This window comes from Sander lucioperca, chromosome 15 (assembly GCF_008315115.2).
Source record: "Sander lucioperca isolate FBNREF2018 chromosome 15, SLUC_FBN_1.2, whole genome shotgun sequence".
Classification (NCBI taxonomy): Eukaryota; Metazoa; Chordata; class Actinopteri; order Perciformes; family Percidae; genus Sander; species Sander lucioperca.
Window position 1 is genome coordinate 17837469 of NC_050187.1, and position 19189 is coordinate 17856657.

The 19189-nt window shown below is 37.6% G+C and overlaps 2 protein-coding genes across 6 annotated transcripts in view; one reads left to right on the plus strand and one right to left on the minus strand.

The window, feature by feature from the left end:
• Positions 1-1373: 1373 nt before the first annotated feature.
• Positions 1374-7210, minus strand: si:dkey-103j14.5 (isoaspartyl peptidase/L-asparaginase). Its single transcript, XM_031303314.2, has 7 exons — positions 7069-7210; positions 5800-5996; positions 4366-4508; positions 3981-4144; positions 3188-3306; positions 2823-2933; positions 1374-2127 (listed from the first exon to the last, which is right to left on the minus strand). Exons 2-7 carry the CDS (start codon positions 5984-5986, stop codon positions 1913-1915), a joined length of 939 nt encoding a protein of 312 aa, XP_031159174.1. The 5' UTR covers positions 5987-5996; positions 7069-7210; the 3' UTR covers positions 1374-1912.
• A 5356-nt stretch (positions 7211-12566) lies between these two features.
• khdrbs2 (KH domain containing, RNA binding, signal transduction associated 2) overlaps positions 12567-19189 on the plus strand; it is a 74156-nt gene continuing 67533 nt past the window's right edge. For all 5 annotated transcript variants that reach the window (XR_004105611.1, XR_004105610.1, XR_004105608.1 and 2 more), the window contains exon 1: positions 12567-13078. Coding sequence is in view for 1 of the 5 variants with exons in the window: in XM_031303341.1 (XP_031159201.1) it covers positions 12988-13078 (91 nt within the window). In the remaining 4 variants the exon portion in view is untranslated. The remainder of the gene's footprint in view (positions 13079-19189) is intronic.

The window sequence follows — 19189 nt, forward strand, 5'->3', positions numbered from 1 at the left end:
TTTATTTTTTACATTTGAAAAGCAGGTTCTAGCCATGGATGTAGAAGTTCTAGCCTTTTGTGAAAAATAAACTGCATGCAAGCCATTAAGTAGGGATATTTTCAACTTGGGCATTTTTACCATTGTAAAAAGGAGCCAAACAGTTTTACCATATATTATGTTTTTACAATGATAGTTCAGTTTTGATTTACACTGTCAGAAATGTATTAATTTAACTAAATTGTTTTGTTATTGAGGCTGTAGTTTGCAGTGGTGTGGAACTGGACTGCATTCTATACAGTATTATGTTCCTAATATTTTGTCCACACCATTTACTAGAGAGACAGAATATTAGAAACACATTTCAATGTACTGGAGTGCATTATATTGAAAGGTGTTTGTGACCTCAATAATAAACATAACAGAAATATTACCTTTCTGAATTCTGACAGTGTCAACACAAACTGAAAAAAATAAGCTTTGTAAAAAAAATAATTCATGACAAAGTTGTTGTGGCCGGTGAGTGTATATAATAACACTTAAGGACAAATAGTGTAGTTACCACACAATCAAATACTTTTTGACTTACTCTCTTTGAGATTGAGATTTCAATATCTATAATATATGTGCTTGATAGCACAGATCTACACCCCTAACTACAGTATCAAAATACATATATATATATATATACATACCTAATATACATTTGTATAACTTATAGGACAAAAACTAAAGTAATTTGAAATTTGTAAATAAAAAAAATAAAAAGGTATACAAATATTTGTCCAGTCTAAGAGGAACATATAACAACTCCTGTCTCCAGCACCATATGAACCAGCCATTCAGAGCTGCACCTATGTCTTAAATCACAGTAGGATCACATGGTCATACTATCTAATTTGAATTCAGAATCAGGTTTGTATAGAGTGAGTTTCTGTTTGAGCAGCCATTGTTTTAAAGGATGAAGCTAGACCAACAATGGTGCTGGCCAAATGAAGAGTAGGCTCATGAACAAGCCTGTTATTATGTTAACAACCCCCTAATAGTCCACTTTACTAGAAGGTGTTCGAAAAACAATGAAAACCAAACAACTTTGAGGGGGGGGCAGTTATGTTTCACAAACATGCAATACTTATAACAATTAACTTTAAAAGCTAATTTTACTGAATGCCAAAAATGAAACAAATGATTTTTAAAATAAGAGCAGGATGTTTTTTAATCCTATCCACTTAGTTACAGCTTTCAGCATACAGTACATGGCAGCACTGAAACCCACTAACCAAAGAAGGTGTTCAAGTTGAATTTAAAAGGCATACTATGGTCACAATGAACTACATACAATGACTTTGAATACTTGCGTAACTTGGCAGTTTATTAAATTTGAGAAAAACACATTTACACAGATGCATTTTTAATCACTTTCATATTCAGGGTAGTAGTCTGCTTTTACACATCTAAGCTAACTGAAAATGTTTAGACCTCAATTGGATTAGGTGTGCAAATTTGGAGTTGGACAGATAAACAAAAATGTGGAGAAATAAACTAACACAATGTTAAAGAGATTTTAATAAAATAAAGCAGACATCTGATGTTATTATATGTAAAATGTAATCCAGAATTCAGGGGATAAGAAAAAATAGGCAAATGTATGTACTAGCTGCTCAAATAACAGAGATCTTGAGACTTCAATACTAATAATATATTATTAATAATATATTTCACTGTACACATGTACTGTACTGTACAGTACATGGCTTAGACGTCACAGATTAGAGAGAAGAAAAAACTACTAATTTAATTTGGCTACAAACAACAGTAGCAAATGAAGTAGTGAATTAGTGGAAAACCTAAGAAATACAGTTCCATATTATATTGGTCAATTCTATGATTAATAAGTATTAAAAAATGTGTTCAAATGGTTATTGGGATTATTTTATATATATTGGGATAACTGCTCTTTAGATCTTTCATTTGGGTCTAATCCATACCAAAGAACATCATGATCCACTGCTGCCCAAGCCATTCGCTCTGTGGTAAATGTGGCTGCCCACTGTCCTGATGGAGAAACTACAATAGCGCCCCCTGCACCACGGACACGTTCTCCCATGTACTGCAGAGACAACTGTGAAGAAACTGCTACTGATTTACCTGTGAGGAAATATGGAAATAGTTAACTAACGAAACACATTTAGGGAATCAATGTGTGGTCATGTCCTTCCACAATACCATACAACAAACACAAGAAACAGTGTGTAAGTGTGTCCATTTATGCTGTTTTTGCTGCCATTTTCAGACAAACAAAAGCTTCTAAAAACTTGCAAACCCATGTCAGTGAAAGCCATAATGTTACAACAGCACCATTTACATCAAAGTGCAAGTAAACAGACAAGACCACATTTCATTCTTTGAGTCCTACAGAAACTTTTTTTTTTCAATTTAATTCTGCTAATATGCTTTTAGCATATATAGAAGCTCGTCTTAACCCAACTAACTAAACTAACACACTCATCTATCAATCTCATTGCAGCCATAGTTAAAATCATCATACTGTCAAATTAATTCTGCTCAAACATAGTCGTAAAAGAGTGCTGTCCGAAATAAATAACGGTTGCATTAATTCTGTATTGCCAGACAAAGAAAACTTACAGGCTACAATGCAAAACTGTTATTACTCTAAACTATACTAAACCCACAAGACATGTACACTATTTTAACATTATTCATTCATTCCACATTTTAATGATTATCCCAAAAACAGAAGTGGTGACATCAAATTATATTAAGACCAGATGAAGTTTGACATATGTGGCTTGTCTTAATAGTTTGAAAGTGTGATACTTCACCTTGTTCAATATGTGAAAGAATGAGTCTGGCCAATGTGACTTTAAGAATAGACTCTCCATGACCGGTACAAGACACTGCACCACTAAAGTTGTCTGCGTATCCTCCAGAGCCTTATTTACAAGAGAGAACATGAAAAAATAATACTGCAAAACAAAAATGAATGATTAAAAACAAAGTTGGGAGTATAACTGAAATGATCATTTTGCTCTTACAGTGTAGCTTGTAGCGGATACGGTAGCTTATGGTGTGATAAAATCAGACTTTATAATGATTATATATGATGATGATGATGACTTCTAATTTAATTTAATCTAAGTTGAACTGCAGCTGATAGCGGAAAAAGTGCAAGTAAATGAAGTCGTACCAATGATCGGAGAGTCTCCCACTCTGCCAACCATTTTATTTCTGATCCCTCCAGTTGATGTTGCACATGCAACATTACCAGCAGAGTCCACAGACACCGCCCCAACAGTATCATGGGTCCTAGAATAAGAACAAAAGGTTATAAAGGTGGACATATTTCACTTCTCATGTAACTCAGAACAGAAAACATCTATTACACGAGACCGGTGCGTAGAAGAGGGACGAGTAGGTCAAAAGTTGCAAAGAAACTCCTGCACACTGTCTAACTTGCAAAAATAAATTGAATGGCAACTTTCAGTACTAGACATTCATCAGGCAAAAACGTTTGTGTTTAATGGCAAAAACATTTTGCCTGATCCTCTTCCTCCCCAACAGCAAAACAGAGCTGTTCTCCAGGTGTCAATTTACAGAAAACATTTTTCTAAGATGTGCTAAAATACATAGGATGTTTTGAGAATTGAGAAGGCATAATGGCCATCACAACCACATTGTGATCAATGAAAGCAGTTGCATTGTTTCTGTTGTTTTTGGTCAACTTGAAAATAATTGACTTTATCTGGTTTGAAGAGGACAACTTGAAAACATTTTCTCCTGCTGTTTTAACTTTTGTAAAAACATTTTGTATATAAGCTCATTCTCTACCAAGCACGCTCCAGAGGTTATATTTATTTTATTTCAGGGTTGTTTCACACCAGGCTATTCAACCTGAAAAGATGATGTGAAGAGATGTATGAATGAAATCCAGACTAGACTAGAAGGGGTCAAAAATAAAGGTAAACAGTGCAGATACTTACCACTGAGAGTTGAAATCCTGCATTACTCCAGTGAGATAATTATTGTGCTTCTCCCACTCTTTCCTCTCATACTCAGTCACCAGTGTATCAGTGGGAACTGTGGCCATGCCAATGCTCTCTGCAAACAGGTTTGCCCCTCTGCTTGACAACATGATGTGGGTTGTCTGAAATGTTCGATGGCAGCAGACATGTAAGAAAAAGTTCAGTAACGGAACATGTTTTTTTAAACAGTTTTTTCAAAATATTTTTATTGTTGTGTAATACCACTCAGTTCAATGCACACAAAAGCTCTTTGCCCTTAGAAACACTTAAAAAGGATCCAAATCAGTGATTCCAACCATCAGTGGTCTCTTACAGTTTCCTTTTAAAAAGAGAAAAAGAACACCTTTTCCATCACTGCCCGTGCCAGTGACACAGGGTTGGCAATGTTTTTCACTGAAGACACAGCACCACTGGCAAGTGTCCTTCCATCCATGATCATGGCATCCAGCTCCACTTCTCCATCAGCATTTAGCACTGCTCCATGCCCTACAATCACAATCAGTAAATAACTTATACAATGGCTCAGACAGATGCAGGTGTTGTCAAAGCTGTGCACAGCTGATAGCGAGTGTCCATGTAAACTGGAGGTAGTTTATAAATGCTGAGAAACTAATTCAAATCTAACAACAGCAGACCGAGAGAGTGCGAGAATGACAGGCTGTAGTCATATGTTGCCTGCTTCATCCTCACAAGTCCACAGGGTGGTGACAAAACAGTGCAAAAGAGCATAGTACTTATGAAATAATGAATGTATGTACTTATACAGATTTGTTTGGTACATAAAGTGATTCTCAAGAGTTCCATTGGTGCTGATGTATAATTCAAAAGCTTTTACGGTCTGAAATGTAGCTTTAATGTAGCTTCATTCTATACAAATTTGAGTTAACACATATGTCCGTGTGAAGCACGTTGGCATTGTTTGTCTTGTGATCACACTGACAGAAAACGATTTGTGCACAAGCAAGATATGCATCACTGTGCTGACAGTTGATCTACACTGATTCATTACTGAAAACTGTCCATTAACAGTATGGTAGTGACAGTCATGGCCAAGACCTTATGTGAAAAGGATTCAGGTTAATTTAAGTCAAGTTGTCCCCAAAAGATTCAAGCACAAGCAGATTGTTATTTTGTACAGTGTACAGGTGTCTACCTTCTATTCTACAGGTTTATGTTTTGTTCAAGCTTGCTGAGGTCACCATGAGGGAGTTACACAGTTCTAAAATGTAGATTAGATTTTGGTGCAGATTCCATTTTGGATTAATACCCGATTATGAGGCTGAGCCCCATAATCAGTCAGCAACCTCAGCTCTGCTGACCATCATCACCACTCTGATTCTAGATGGAGTCTAGATGAATGTTGGCATCGCCACCAGCAGATGGAGACTTTGAGCTACAGACAAAACTAACTGAATCATTAAAGAGGATATTGATCATCAGTGATTGGCTCCTGGGTGGACAGGTGGGAGTAGTTTGAGGCTTTTTAAACTGGTGTATGAATGGATAAGAGCCAAGAGCTGTGGCTTTCAAACCTGTTGCTAAGATCTATTTAAATTACAGAAATCAGAGTACAGATATACACTGAGTTGCCAGTTTATTAGGTACACCTAGCTAAAAATAATGCAGTCTAATACAACAGTCCTGCAATACATCAAATAAACTGGCGACTGAGTGTATAACCCTGTGGTTCAAATGTAGATTTTAAATGTAGATTTGTGTGTCTAAGTGTGTCTAAATGGTTAATATATATTGGGAAGAATAATTGTGTACAGTATACCTGCATTAAACACAGTGTTTTCTTCCAGAGCCCTCACAGCTGCCTCAACAGCATCCAGTGCACTACCTCCTCTTCTCAACACTGAAAACCCTTCACATGATGCAACCTTTACTCCATCAACAGAGGCCTTGGCCAGGTCATCAGGTATGGCCCACGCCCCACCGTGCACGACTACGACTGCTGACATCTTTAAGTTCCTGCAGGAAAAAGATCAATACCTACAATTAACACTATGATCACTTCATTTTTAATGTTGTTCTGTCCCTCCTCAGTGAAGGCCGTCTCAAAGCTCTTACTTCGTCCCAGAGGACCGAGCATCGAGGAAGGATCATCGAGGAGCTATAGCCGAGGATACACGAGAGCAGCCTTCCCGGAAGCCGTGCAGCTGACGGAGTTGCTAACTCTGCTCAAACAGCTGACGTAATTATGTGACACTTCAGAGGAAAGGATGTCCTCTAAAACACATTTGCTTGTTGCCTCTCTCCTCCAAAGATTTCCTCACGTCTCTCCCGGGCCTCCTCGGTGGGAGGGACTAAGACACGAGGAAGGGAGGCAAGTGGAGGAGACGGTGATGCAATTTAAGGGCTTTGGGACGTACCCTATATCCTTGACGTTCCACTTCCGGGATTGCTCCGGTGCTGCAGGAAATTCCACCATATGCATGTATTTTCCGTTTCCTTCCGCTTTCTTCTTTTTGGAATTTAAAATTCGGTGGATTTATGATAACTATTGTTGCTCCTCAGATCTCTGCAGGATAAATTGAGACAGCTAACTAGACTATCTGTCCAGTCTGAGTTTTCTCATGCACGACTATTTTGCAGCGGCTCTGTGCGGATCTTAGCGCCGACCATGACGATTCTGATTGGTTTAAAGAAATGCCATTAAACCACGTTTTCCTCCCATCCCGAATGCTATGTGGAGTAGCCAGACACTCCTTCAGGGTGCTTTGGAGGAGGGTCTGGCAAAGCGAGACTATAGGCACCCATTGATTTTATTAGTCATTTACAGGTAAACATTACACTTTTTATCAACAAGCAACTCCATTAAGAGTGCAACCATGATTTCATGATTGCATGTATTGCAGTTATTTTAATAGTATAAAATGGTTCATACATGTTTTGAAGTGTTGATCTGACGATGAAACTGCGACACGTGAACCCTCTCAGGCACTGTGTCCTTGGACAGACACAGGTACAGAAAACAGTAACTTTGCCATCAATTTCATGCAGCTAATTGAATAAACATACTAAAAGTTAAATATTTTCATACCTTTCCTAATCTTCTTGCTTCATCCCGGGGGAGAATCCCTCCGCCAAAGTCAAGTGATTTCGTGGGATTTGTCAAATGTTTTGCTCCCCCCCCCTCATCGCGACTAGGGGCCTGCACACTAATGTCAAGTGTAATATGATTCAAGGTAACACTTCCGGTGAATCCTTTCAAAATAAAACTCGTGTTTCCCAACTCCGTGAACGTTGTGGTAAAAAAAAAAAAACATCTTTAAAGAAAAAAAGGGTAAGTATACTGAGGAATTTCTGTTTTCCAAATATTCTTTTGGCACCATACTTATTCATGCATTCAGGCAGTAGCCTATCCACAAGCCATAGCTCTAACCATACACTGTAAAAAATAAGGCTATAACAAGCCTGATAGTAGGCCTGATAAACCTGCCTGAGATTGTTTCCCATCAGGTAGCCTATTATTGCACACCCTTTTGTGCCCAAGGCATGATTGTGTTCTAAACAATAATTTCTTTATTTCACCTTTACAAAAAATATCATACACCAAAATAGATAATCTTGTATCAGGTAGCCAAATTAGGACGACCCTGGGCCCTAGGTGGGTCTATTTCACAGGTCAGTTCTGGTACATGTATATTTGTGTTATAGGCTATAGTACAGGGGTCACCAACACGGTGCCCGCGGGCACCAGGTAGCCCCCAAGGACCACATGAGTAGCCCTCAGGCCTGTTCTAAAAATGAAAATTGAATATTGATATTATCTGTTTCCCACCTTGTTAAGTCATTGTTGATAATTATTGATAAGGAGAAATCATTAACGTGATCAGTGTCTTCACATAGATGACTATCATTAATCATTAATAATCATATATAACTAAAGGCAAACTGAGCAAATTTGTTATTTCAGAAGAGTGTATCAAACTGGTAGCCCTTCGTATGACTCAGTACCCATGAAGTAGCTCTCAGTTTCAAAAAGGTTGGTGACCCCTGCTATAGTAGATCTTTAAATATAGTTTTATTTTGAAAATAAAGTATGAACACCACTTTTGGATTATTGTGCTTGGCTTGATGAAGGTGGGGCTAACAGGGGCCAAAAAGAGGACAGAATTTATCAGCTGGCCAAGCAATCACAATGCATTACATAATTATCACCACGTCATAATAATATCATCAAGTTATATGGAAATAAATCAGTATTCAATTACATTATATTTATAGTGTCAAATCATAGCAGAATTTTTATCAGGACACTTCGAGATCGAGTATGTCTAGTCTAAACCAAACTCTGGTCTAAACATCCATATTCTGGGGTTGTTGGTCTTGTTATTGCTTCATCTGTGTCTGGGGGCTTCTGATTTAAGTAAGAAATAAAAGTTTAACAGAGTAAACTCGTTATACCACCATTCACAAGCATGGTAAGAACTGCAGAGAGACATACAGTTACAAACTTTAGCACACACAAACTCTCACTCCATGCAAGCAGCACAAACACATTGTCCAGTTCATTCGAACTACAGATCCGCTACCCGATCTGGCAAACTTGCATAATGTAATGTATGACCACCTTCTTCACCTTTAGCGTTTATTTATGTCTTTTGAATGCGCCTCTGAAGCACTGTGGCCACCATAGATGTAGAACAACTGTGTTCGTCTGTTTGGTTTGGTTGTCATGGTAATCAAAGCTGTGTCAAAGGGGAATGGGTGATTCGGGAGTGGACTAAAAAAATAATCAGGCTACATAAAATATATTGATGACAATGTCGTAAATTACATTGTCAACACTGCGCCTCCTACACATGGACAAAAAGTCAAAGCAGAAGAAATAATTGATGCTTACGATGCCAAAAAGAAGCGGCGCATATTGCTACATTAAGGCAAGAGGTTAGTTTTTTAAATGACAGTAATGTATTGATATGCCACGTGTGGAAAATATAATTATTTTTGTGATGTATTTTATTGTGTAACTTCTCAGTGAAATATTCATAAGTCATAGAGCTTTTTATTGTGAAGGGTAAAGCAGAAGTGTTGAATTCTGACATGTGTTGCCATTGACTGACTGTGTAACATTTACGATTAGGCTATAAAAGAGAAGAGGTGCAGTGCCGTCTAGGTTCGGAAGTTGAAATCCTAGTTTTTTTTTTAAGATGACCATTATCCAGCGATCTCTAAACAGCTGCCGGATCAAAACATAAGGTCGTCATGCAACGTTACGGATCATATCCTAGTTAGCGGCCACGAGCGCGTCCTCAGAGCGGTTTTACTAAAGGTTTTACCAAGGATCATGTGTATGCAGCATAGGCTATCCGAATCTACCTCCCTTTCACATTAGCTTACCCAAACCTCCACCTCCCCCGCCGGCGATTTTTTTTTTTTTTTTGCAGGATGGTAGGGGAAGACTCATGAATATTCATTAGGGAACTCATCCCTGAATGGCTAGTACTCGTTGCCTGCTCTGGTTGGGTTGGTTAGGCCCATATTAGAAATTCTTTGGTTAGGTTCTCCATATATATATATATATATATATATATATATATATATATATATATATATATATATATATATATGAGGTTCTCTATCACTCTGGTTAGGTTTAGGCAGGGTAAGAATGTCAGGGCGAGCCAATCAGCGATGAGTCTTCCCCTACCATCCTGCAAAAAAAAATTCGCCACCTGCCACCTATGACTAGAAAGGAGCACAAAATAACAGGGTTTTAAGACAGAGTCTAAGTATATATATATATATATATATATATATATATATATATATATATATATATATATATATATATATTAAAAACTATAAAGACTAATCTGCATCACATGGATGTAGCAGTGAAATGTGCAATGTTGCACTTTGACCACTAGAGAGCTGTAAGAATGCATCTAATCCAAACTGAAACTCTTTGAATACAGAGGGTCTAAATTACAGAGTGTCTGTCACAATCATCTTTGTCCAAAGTAACATGCAGCAGTCTGATGAAAGTCTTGTTCTTTCTGCCCTGACAAACATCACTGTATGAGATATTTTCCCCAGCCATATTTTTTTCTCTCTTTCCTTTAATGTCATGATGAAGTCTGCCTGCTTGAGTCTAAATGCACAATCATAAGATTACAAGCACATTAACAGTCATAGTCATCATTACCATTAGTAGCCACTGTAACAGCGGCAGGAGTATCATCATCATTGTCATGAATCATTTCATTGAATAAAATTAAATCAGTCAAGGTTCAGCGAGCATGAAATGCAAAGACAGTACTGGCCAACATGGGCCCAGTCACTTATTTTAGGCTATCAAGCAGAAAAATTAAATTGTGTCTCATTTCAGAGAGACAATAATCGTTAATTAAATAAAGAAATGGTGAATGTATGCAAGTTTTGATCAATAGTGTCTCCTTCTGGGCCTGCTTGTCATTTCAGAAATGAGAAGAAGTAGCAATTAGCAAGAGCTATAATGTCAAATAAGATAAAAAAATCTAAATATGTATTTAGATGCAAACAGAAAAATGTTTTTTTGTTTGTTGTTTGGTTAATAAAACCAAAGCCACATGGGCACTGGCCTCTGATTCCTACATATGACACTGTGTTTTAGTCTCCCAATCAAACCACAGTAACTTCATACTTCATACTCGGCTTTAATGCCAAGACACTAGTCAAATGAAAGAAATAGTTCAACCATTTTTAGAGTGATTAATAACAACATGCACCCACAGTAGCTACACAGTAAGTTTTCAAAGTTCTATTGATGTGTTTAATATTTAATATGTGGGAGAACAATATAAGATTTTTACAGGCAAGTATAGTTGTGTCTCGTTATTGCACATTGACAAGAATTCAATCATTCACCGAACGCTAGAGTCTGTAGTCCCCCCACAGTCTTTATGATTCTGATCAGTGCAGTCAGAATAAATTTAAGGTCAAATGGGGCTAGAATCGGTCATTCACCAGCCTGTTCTGCTCAAATTGAAAAGTGAATAAGTAAAGCAGCCAGCGTGCCGCGCTGCAGATGACTTTAGGATTCATATCAATATCATAGCTACGGGACAAGAGAGGCATTTTATATGAGATGCATTCTTTACATTGCTGACACCACTGACGCTGCTTCATAAAGACCTAATGAAGCATTCACTTGACATTGAAACGTCTGTAGTATAGTGTAATATAATTCACTTTACAAGCAGAAACCGCTCTTCTTGACTCCTAGAGCACCAATAGGACAGGAAGTGAACATCTTACATTATTCTGAATCTTATTCTGGAATTGCAGCCCTGCTCTTTTACTTGCTAACAAACATTAATAAGGTAGGCTGCTTAACATCTTACATGGACGTTGCTCTGTATAATCTGCATATTTGCTTTACTGGAAAAGTAAAGCAAATATGCAACATTTGAAAGACGCTCTTTTGTGTGATCATGCTTTTATTGAGATTTGAACAAATTTACACTGGGAAGGGATTACAAATTCATCAAGTACCAGAGTGAGAAAAGAAATGAGGGATAATCTCAAATACTTTATACACTATAGCCAAAGTTAACAGGAAACAAGATATGAGATGACTGGTGCTGCTCCCTTCTCTTCCCATAAGCCATTAATTCAATTAAAAAAAAGGAACTAGTTGGTCATAATTTTGCAGAGCTTTTTAAGTAAGATGCCAAACAGTGATTTACTCCATAATAAGACAGTCCGATTTCTTTTTGTTTAACAGAGATGTTGGAGTAGAGCAGGTCTTGTAACCCTTCAGGGTGCAAAATGTTCATCTCTAAAGGCCTACAAGACACAAGAGCAGTAAGATTAAACCATTTGGTTAGAGGCAGCATAAATGACTAGGGAGCACAACTGAAGAAATAAATGACTTTATGTTGTTTGTTCTCATGATATGCTTTTATTTAGACTACATGTTATGACAATGATAATAAATAAAAGTAGCTTCTCCACATGTGCAAAACAATCATCAAAACTCAGTGATGCAGGCAGTGTTCAGCACCATGGACAGCGACACAGAGACCTGTGTTGTATTCCTTCAGGTTAAACTGCTAGTAAACAGTTTAAACACTTTGCTACAGGTACAAGCTACTCTAGAGAACTTTGGAAACTCTAACAGCAACTCACAGGCCACCATATATTAGGGTTTGCCTCAGCTCAATCGAGAAACTAATTGGATAAGAAATGTTTTTTCTTGGAGTTAAGGGTAATATCTCTTACTAGTATGCCATTACTGGCTTAAGGCTCCACTGATAGCTCTTATAGGGATTTACAGTGTGGCTGGCACTGACTTACAAATTTACAGTGACCTATGATGGTGTAGGCATATTTCTGTTTTTGTAGCCACAAAACATTTGTAGTGTTATTGCATAGTATTCTAAAATGTATTTTTTTAATAAGGCACTATTTGCAACATAACTTACATAACACTTTCAATAAACCAGCTGAATCTCCCATTTCATGATGCCATGTTGCATGGATCAGTGTTAGCCCCGACCTAGTGCAACGTCAACTTTTTTTTCTCCATTACCTCCAAGCACGTCGCCCAATTGGTATGCGCTCAGCGGGGATCGTCTTTGTTTTCCAGCAGCGCCAGTCCCAGAATATGGCCAATAATGATGCTGAGGGGCGGGGAGGAGCGCGGTCTGCAGACCCACTGAGTCTGAGAGTCTGGCGGGGTGCCGAGGAGAGGCAGCAGGCAGCGGTGGCGGAGATGGGCTCACACCTCTGAATCACAAGTCAACCTCTAGTCGCTCACACCTCTGAATCACATCTCAGCCTTCAGTCAAGCACCTCGAAGACCCGGGGCGAGTATTTTTTTCTTTTTTTCGAGGGGTTTCGCTTGTGGCGCTCATAAAGACTGGTAGACTGAAGCTAAAGCAGGAGCGGGAAGGTTTATAGTTGCATTCCGACGCTCAGCACTCCTGTTGCCTCACCTGCACGGCCGGAGAAGAGGTCCGCTGTGGTAATAATGCATCCAGATAAGTACTTACCTGAATTGGTGGCCGAGAAAAGCAGCTTGGACCCCTCCTTTGTGCATGCGGTGCGCCTGCTTGCAGAAGGTAAGTCAGGTATTTTTCAAAGTCTGATCTACTTTGAGCTTTGCACAGTTATTTGTCAGAGGCATTCACCCTGTTCCCCGCAACTGAAAACACCATTACATAGCATTTTGGGGAAGTAGTGACCTAATGTAAGCTTATTTTAAACACATTGCCCATTGACTCTTTGTGCTTGCTTGAAGGCAATGAATTCACGTTGCTGTGTTTAATGGAGGAAGCTGCTCTTTGGCTCCAGTGGAGAACTTTTCTGAGATTTTCTACCATGGAGGGAAGAAATGCAGTGAGCACAGAAAGTAAAGTGTGTGAGAGTCATCCCCTCTTATTCTAACCCACTGCCCTCTGGCATCCAACATCCAGAAAATTAACTGAAACAGTTGGCAGAGCAGTTCTCAGGATTAAAAGGGTGAAAGGACTAATTGTATGATTGACTGGATTTAAAATGTGCTGTTCATTAATACAGTGTATTGCCAGCTGAGGTCATTTCAGCATATAGTAAGATCAGGATTGCAATGTCCAGACCAAAACAAGCTGCATTTTATCAGAAAAGACTTGTTTTTCAGCAAAAGTGACATCCTCTTTGAGCTTTCTTGATTCAAATTTAGCCACAGCATCAGTCTGATACTTTTAAGAACTCTAGCTAAGACATATAGGCAGGCTGAAATGTAAGTGCTAGATTCTAATATAGCAAAGAAAACGGTTTAATACACCATGCATGAAATGCACCTTCTCTTTATACCTACTACTTATAATAACTGATAACTGTCATCAAGGTCACATATGGGACTTAATTGGGACATATGTTCTACAGTCTTTCTAATGATTTAATGTTGCAGTATGTCTAACATTTATAGCAAAATATAGAACTCAGCTCATTCGGTTCACAGATGTACCTTTTGCATTTCTCCAGTGCAAATCCAGACAACGTGATCTGAAGGGTTGAGTGATGTGCTTTTGTGGATGATTGGATGAAAGGATATACTTTTATTCTGGTGTCATAGACCCAAAGGTGTTCAGCCCACATGGGCTTACAGGACACTACTTGCATTACATACAGAGGCAAGAAAACAAGCGGGAGAGCACTTGGTACTGTACCCTTGTATGAAAACATAGTATATCAGACAGATAATACTGTATATATTCCTGCAACATCTGAGACCCCATTAATTTAAGTAATTCATTATTTCTTACTTTGTGCCCAAATAAAATGCCAAAATCTTGCTTGAGCCTTTATAAGAGTTTTTGACATTGTTGTTAAAAGCGGTAAAGTCAAACTGTGTGTTAAATTAATACACTCTGATTGGACAGTGTGTTTGTTCTCTGGTGTTTTCTGCCCCTTGAGCTTTTCTGTTGAAATATGTTGATGAGACACCTGACAGTTCTGCTCTTGTCGCTAACTGTGATGCAGATGGGATCATCTGTCCCACAGTACACTTTGCCAAATTTACTCAAGGCTGACTCGCATAGCCAGGACACAAACACAAAATGTTGTCTTCATCATATCCGCTGTAGTGAACAGCAACTTGCCTTTTTTCCATGTTTATTTCATTCAGTTAAAGCAGTTTTTGGGAACAGATACAGATACACTTGCAGTTCCCCGTAATTTACAATACAGTAGATTATACAATACAGTATAATACTGTACACAAAAATGCAATACACTGCAATAAATAATAATACATTGCAATAGAATAGCATGCATCCAGTTTGCAAAGTCAACACACAGCATGCATGATACACAATAGTGGACAATCACTATAATAAACTGTCAGTTCAGACAGTCTTGTATTGTCAACTCAATAATCATCCGTGGACAGCAAGATAAACTGCCGTTTACAGATTTATAGATTCACAGCTATTTATCGGTGAATAGCAAAGCATGTAATCCTGAATTATTCACATCATGCACAATAAACAGCATAGCATGGAATTACCATGGGCTCAGTTAACAGCTCCATATTTATGAAGTGAATATGTGTTTAAATTATGTTACCTCTAAAATCATTTGTCTCTCTTTGGCAGATTTAAAGCTGTTTGGGACAAAGCTCTTCCAGAGGGTGGGTGGGGATAATTCTACTTCAGAGCAGAGTGGGAGCTTCTTGTTTCCTTTGATAGTGAAAGTAATGATAAAACAAGTGAAGATTATTTGAATAACTTTGCATAATATACATTAAATACAACATGTATACAACTTTCTATTAGTTGTTAACCGTCGTTGTCCCACTTTCCTCAAAAATAGTTCCTTCTTGGTCACAAAGCCATCTTATTTCAATATAGCATGAGCCTAATGATTGCTCAGATGATGAAAATCAATTTCTTTATGTGTAGCACTTTAATTTGCCTTTGACTAAATAACAGCGTAGTTGTTTTAAAAGTGGGTGGAAGTTAGAGTCAAGGAAAGGAATCCTTTAACATACCCCAGTGATTTTCCTACAGAGCAGCCTTGCCATGAAAACCAATGGGATTCCTAATAAAAACAAAGGCATGTGTGTCCTATGTTTCCATTTTTAGGGCAAAGGAGAACATTTCTCCATATTTATTTTGCAATCACAAGATCTAGTTTACATTGTCACTATGCGTTTTGACAGGCTATGTAATAGCTCGATTGCCCTCACAAGTGCTGCTAGGCACAGTGACAATACAATGAAATCTGCATGAGATTTGAAGGATGTAGGATTCTTTGAATAAAACATGAGAATAGATATGGAGGAGGACCAACCCCATGACTCATGTCAAGTAAAGCATAAGAGAGCAAGAACATAAGAAAAAGTCCTTATAGTGATTTCACTTACGGAATTTCATGAATTTGCCAGTTTAATGTCCATTAAGCTTGATATTTGGAGCTTAAAGTGCCTTTGTCTTGGAACACCACATTGTCTGGGCTCAAAACACCATTTAATCTACATCATAAATTACTTTTTTACTCATCATGTCCATTTCCTTCCTGCATTTAGCAATTCTTTGAACTGCTTGAGCACAAGTTTTTACTCAAGCACTAAGCTGCACTTTCTTGTGGTTCTCATATTTACACACAGGAGGGAATATTCTAAGAAAGAGAGAAAGCAACCAGCATTTAATTACAGTATTGGCTAGTTTCTGCTGGCACACATTGCATATGTGAGGGTAAATTTTGTGCCACATACTTTAGGCTGATGAAAATGCTCAGTCACGGATTTATCAAAAAATAAGCTTGGGCAACGACCCTTTAACTTTAATTAAAATCTATCAGACAATGCATGCATCTGTGCGATGCACTGCAACCTCTTTAGCCTTAGTTTCAGTCAGCCGATACTGAAGAGCTATAATTAGATATTGAGATGGTTAGCTTCAATGAGTGACTGTTTAGGAGGTATTCATCTTATACTCTGAATATACATGCAAAAAGTACAAATCAATGTACAAATTCATATTGCAGGGGACTTTCCTCGACACATACATACAGATGCAAGTGGCCTGCTTATTTGGGAACGTAAAACTTCTCTCTCTCTCTAAGAATTGATTTGCATCTAATCTCTCTCTCTCTTATTTATAAATTGTTGCTCACATTCTCAGTGTAAACATGGCCCGCTCAGTATCCAGCAGTGACCCAGCTCATAGCGACAAATAAACAATAACTCATGTGGTACATGACCTGTCAAAAGGACACAAAAATTACATTTCAGGAAAGTGATACATTGCATTACATTTTCAGCATTTAGCTGACGCTCTTATCAAGAGTGACTTACAATGAGTGCATGGGTCGAATAAGATTAGACTCCAAGGTCAATGAATAAATGAGTAGATGAGCCAAAGCAGCAGCACTCAGAAATAAGGTATTAGAATATGTTACCATGCCTCCTTAATGTTCACATATAACAGGGAAGTTCTAAATAAATAAATAGAAATGAGATTTATTTAAGTCAAAACTAGCAAAATCAGGGAAAAGTACAGAAGTAACAGTGGCATCGTGTATTTAGGAAAGAAGGTAAATTACTGTCTTTCTTATGCTTATAATATAAGTATTCTCATATACTTAGGTTACATTGGAATGTGTTTGATACAGATTTGAAGTGAGTGGTCTACCTGTTCCTTTAGAATGCCACAGCTTCACTTAGTATCATAGTGTGGAGGGCAAATGAAAGAAAAAAATACCAATTTATCAATTATTTTGTTGTAAAATGTGATTTGTACAGTAGTTTGGTTACATTCTTAGGGTTTCTTTGTTCAGGTATACTTTTAGTCAGTCTCTGCTCAGGGTTTTTAATCATTAAAGCACTACATGCTGATGGAGGCTAATGTTCTGTTTCGTCCGACATACCAGTAATTACATTCACACAGATAGTTCAATTAGACAAGGAAATACAGTGCTACAGTATGCAGGATGTAACGTTAACACAAATAGGACTGAAAAAAGAGAGATACATACTGATCATGAAGGAATAAATCAATCAATCAGTCAATCAAAGAATAAATCGCTCAATCATTGCTGTACAGTTTTTGCACAAACATTAGAGCAAATATACATTATATACACCTGGAAGTTATATCCACATTAATAAAATGTGTGTAGAATGCGGCATAATAACACAAATACCACACTGTATTCAATCATGTATCCTCAGATATAATAAATCATACCTGTTAATTTACAGGTGTTTATTATATATAAGTTACACATATAACATGCATAATGACATCACACTGTATATATAAAAGATAAAAAGACCCTATTGTACACATATAATAAAGAGAAACAGATCCTATATAGACCATGTTGTCTACCAAAGCTGAATTTGCAGAATGTTTTGCATCCTGTCTGGCTTGTAAGTAGTTGTAATAAATAGAGGATTATTGAAACACCATCCTGATTAAAATGTGTTTAATTTGCTTGCTTTTTAATTTGTATAAAATTTTATAATTTGCATGAATAGTAATTCGTTTTTCACTTCACTGTTCATTACACATTCAGCAGAGAATTTAAAGATGGCATTATATTTAGATTGAAGATGTAATACTTTATCACCGTGTCAACGGGCTGAATGCAATTTGCCTCAGTGCAGCTCAGTTAAAAACCCATAAGCAGCATGTGGCCAAACAGTGGCGCATATTTCCAACGATATATGCATTTACATTCATGAGTCCAGAGTGAAAAAAGACAAAGCTAATTGCACGTCTCGTGGTCCATTCTCCCCACCAGATCCACTCTGTGAAATGGAGCACTATTGCTACCTCTTTCTATGTTTGATGTGAACAAGCAATTAGGTGTCGGAGAGAGATTAGCTTGATTCATTTTCCCATTGTGAAGTCGTTATTGTAGATATACCCTTCAGAAGTTCAGAAATCAGTAAATAATTTAGCTGTCTACAGACTAATAGCAGCACTCAACAACGCCTTTGTGTTTGGACCTCTTACTACAGTTGGTGTAACTGCCTACAGTACAATAAAGCATAAAGTAATAATCACTCAAATCAGTATTGACTGGTTCAGCACTGCGTTTTTAAATAACAACCAGCAGTAATTGGCTGTTTTAACAGATTTTAGAGATTGTATTGAAAGCATAAAACAAAGAAGTGCTGTTCAGCTGTTATTGTTACCAAAATCAGCAATGTACAGCCATAATACAACTCCCAGCAGCATCTAAACCTGATAGATGTAGGGAGTTCAAATATGTTTTTTTCTAGCAATTCACTATCTGCAGTTTTAACTTGAATGCTCGTCCATCAATTTGCAGGTTATTCAAGGTTTCCAGTCTTTCAGCCAGCTTTGCAAAATAAAAGGTGAGTCGAGTGAAAAAGGGAAGGATGCTTACTGTGTGCATTATTTGTCTACACAGAGCACAGATATCAGGACATCCTGAGTTTGCTCTGTTGGGTTTGATGAGGTTCATCCTAATGCTTTTGTTTTATCTCATCAAATCCCTCTGTGCCATGACTATTTAACAATGTGAGAACTAATCACACCTATGTTGGAAGAAGTCATTTTGATTTGGTTTATTATAGTGACCTGTTTTATCACTGTAAGACTGTGTTTTAGTGTGTGAGTTTTCTCTGGATCCACGTTTCTCCGTTGACCCATCAGAGAAAAACAACATCAAACCGCGAGCAGTGTAGTAAGAGACAATTTGATCACACCAACATC

What these genes read in the sequence shown, in the direction of transcription:
- si:dkey-103j14.5 (XM_031303314.2), bottom strand. Translation starts at nt 5,986, where the DNA reads ATGTCAGCAGTCGTAGTCGTGCACGGTGGGGCGTGGGCCATACCTGAT. An exon ending in CAGGATTTCAACTCTCAGTG is followed by an intron (nt 3,307 to 3,980) that starts GTAAGTATCTGC and finishes TTCTTATTCTAG; the next exon opens with GACCCATGATACTGTTGGGG. An exon ending in GGGAGACTCTCCGATCATTG is followed by an intron (nt 2,934 to 3,187) that starts GTACGACTTCAT and finishes CTTGTAAATAAG; the next exon opens with GCTCTGGAGGATACGCAGAC.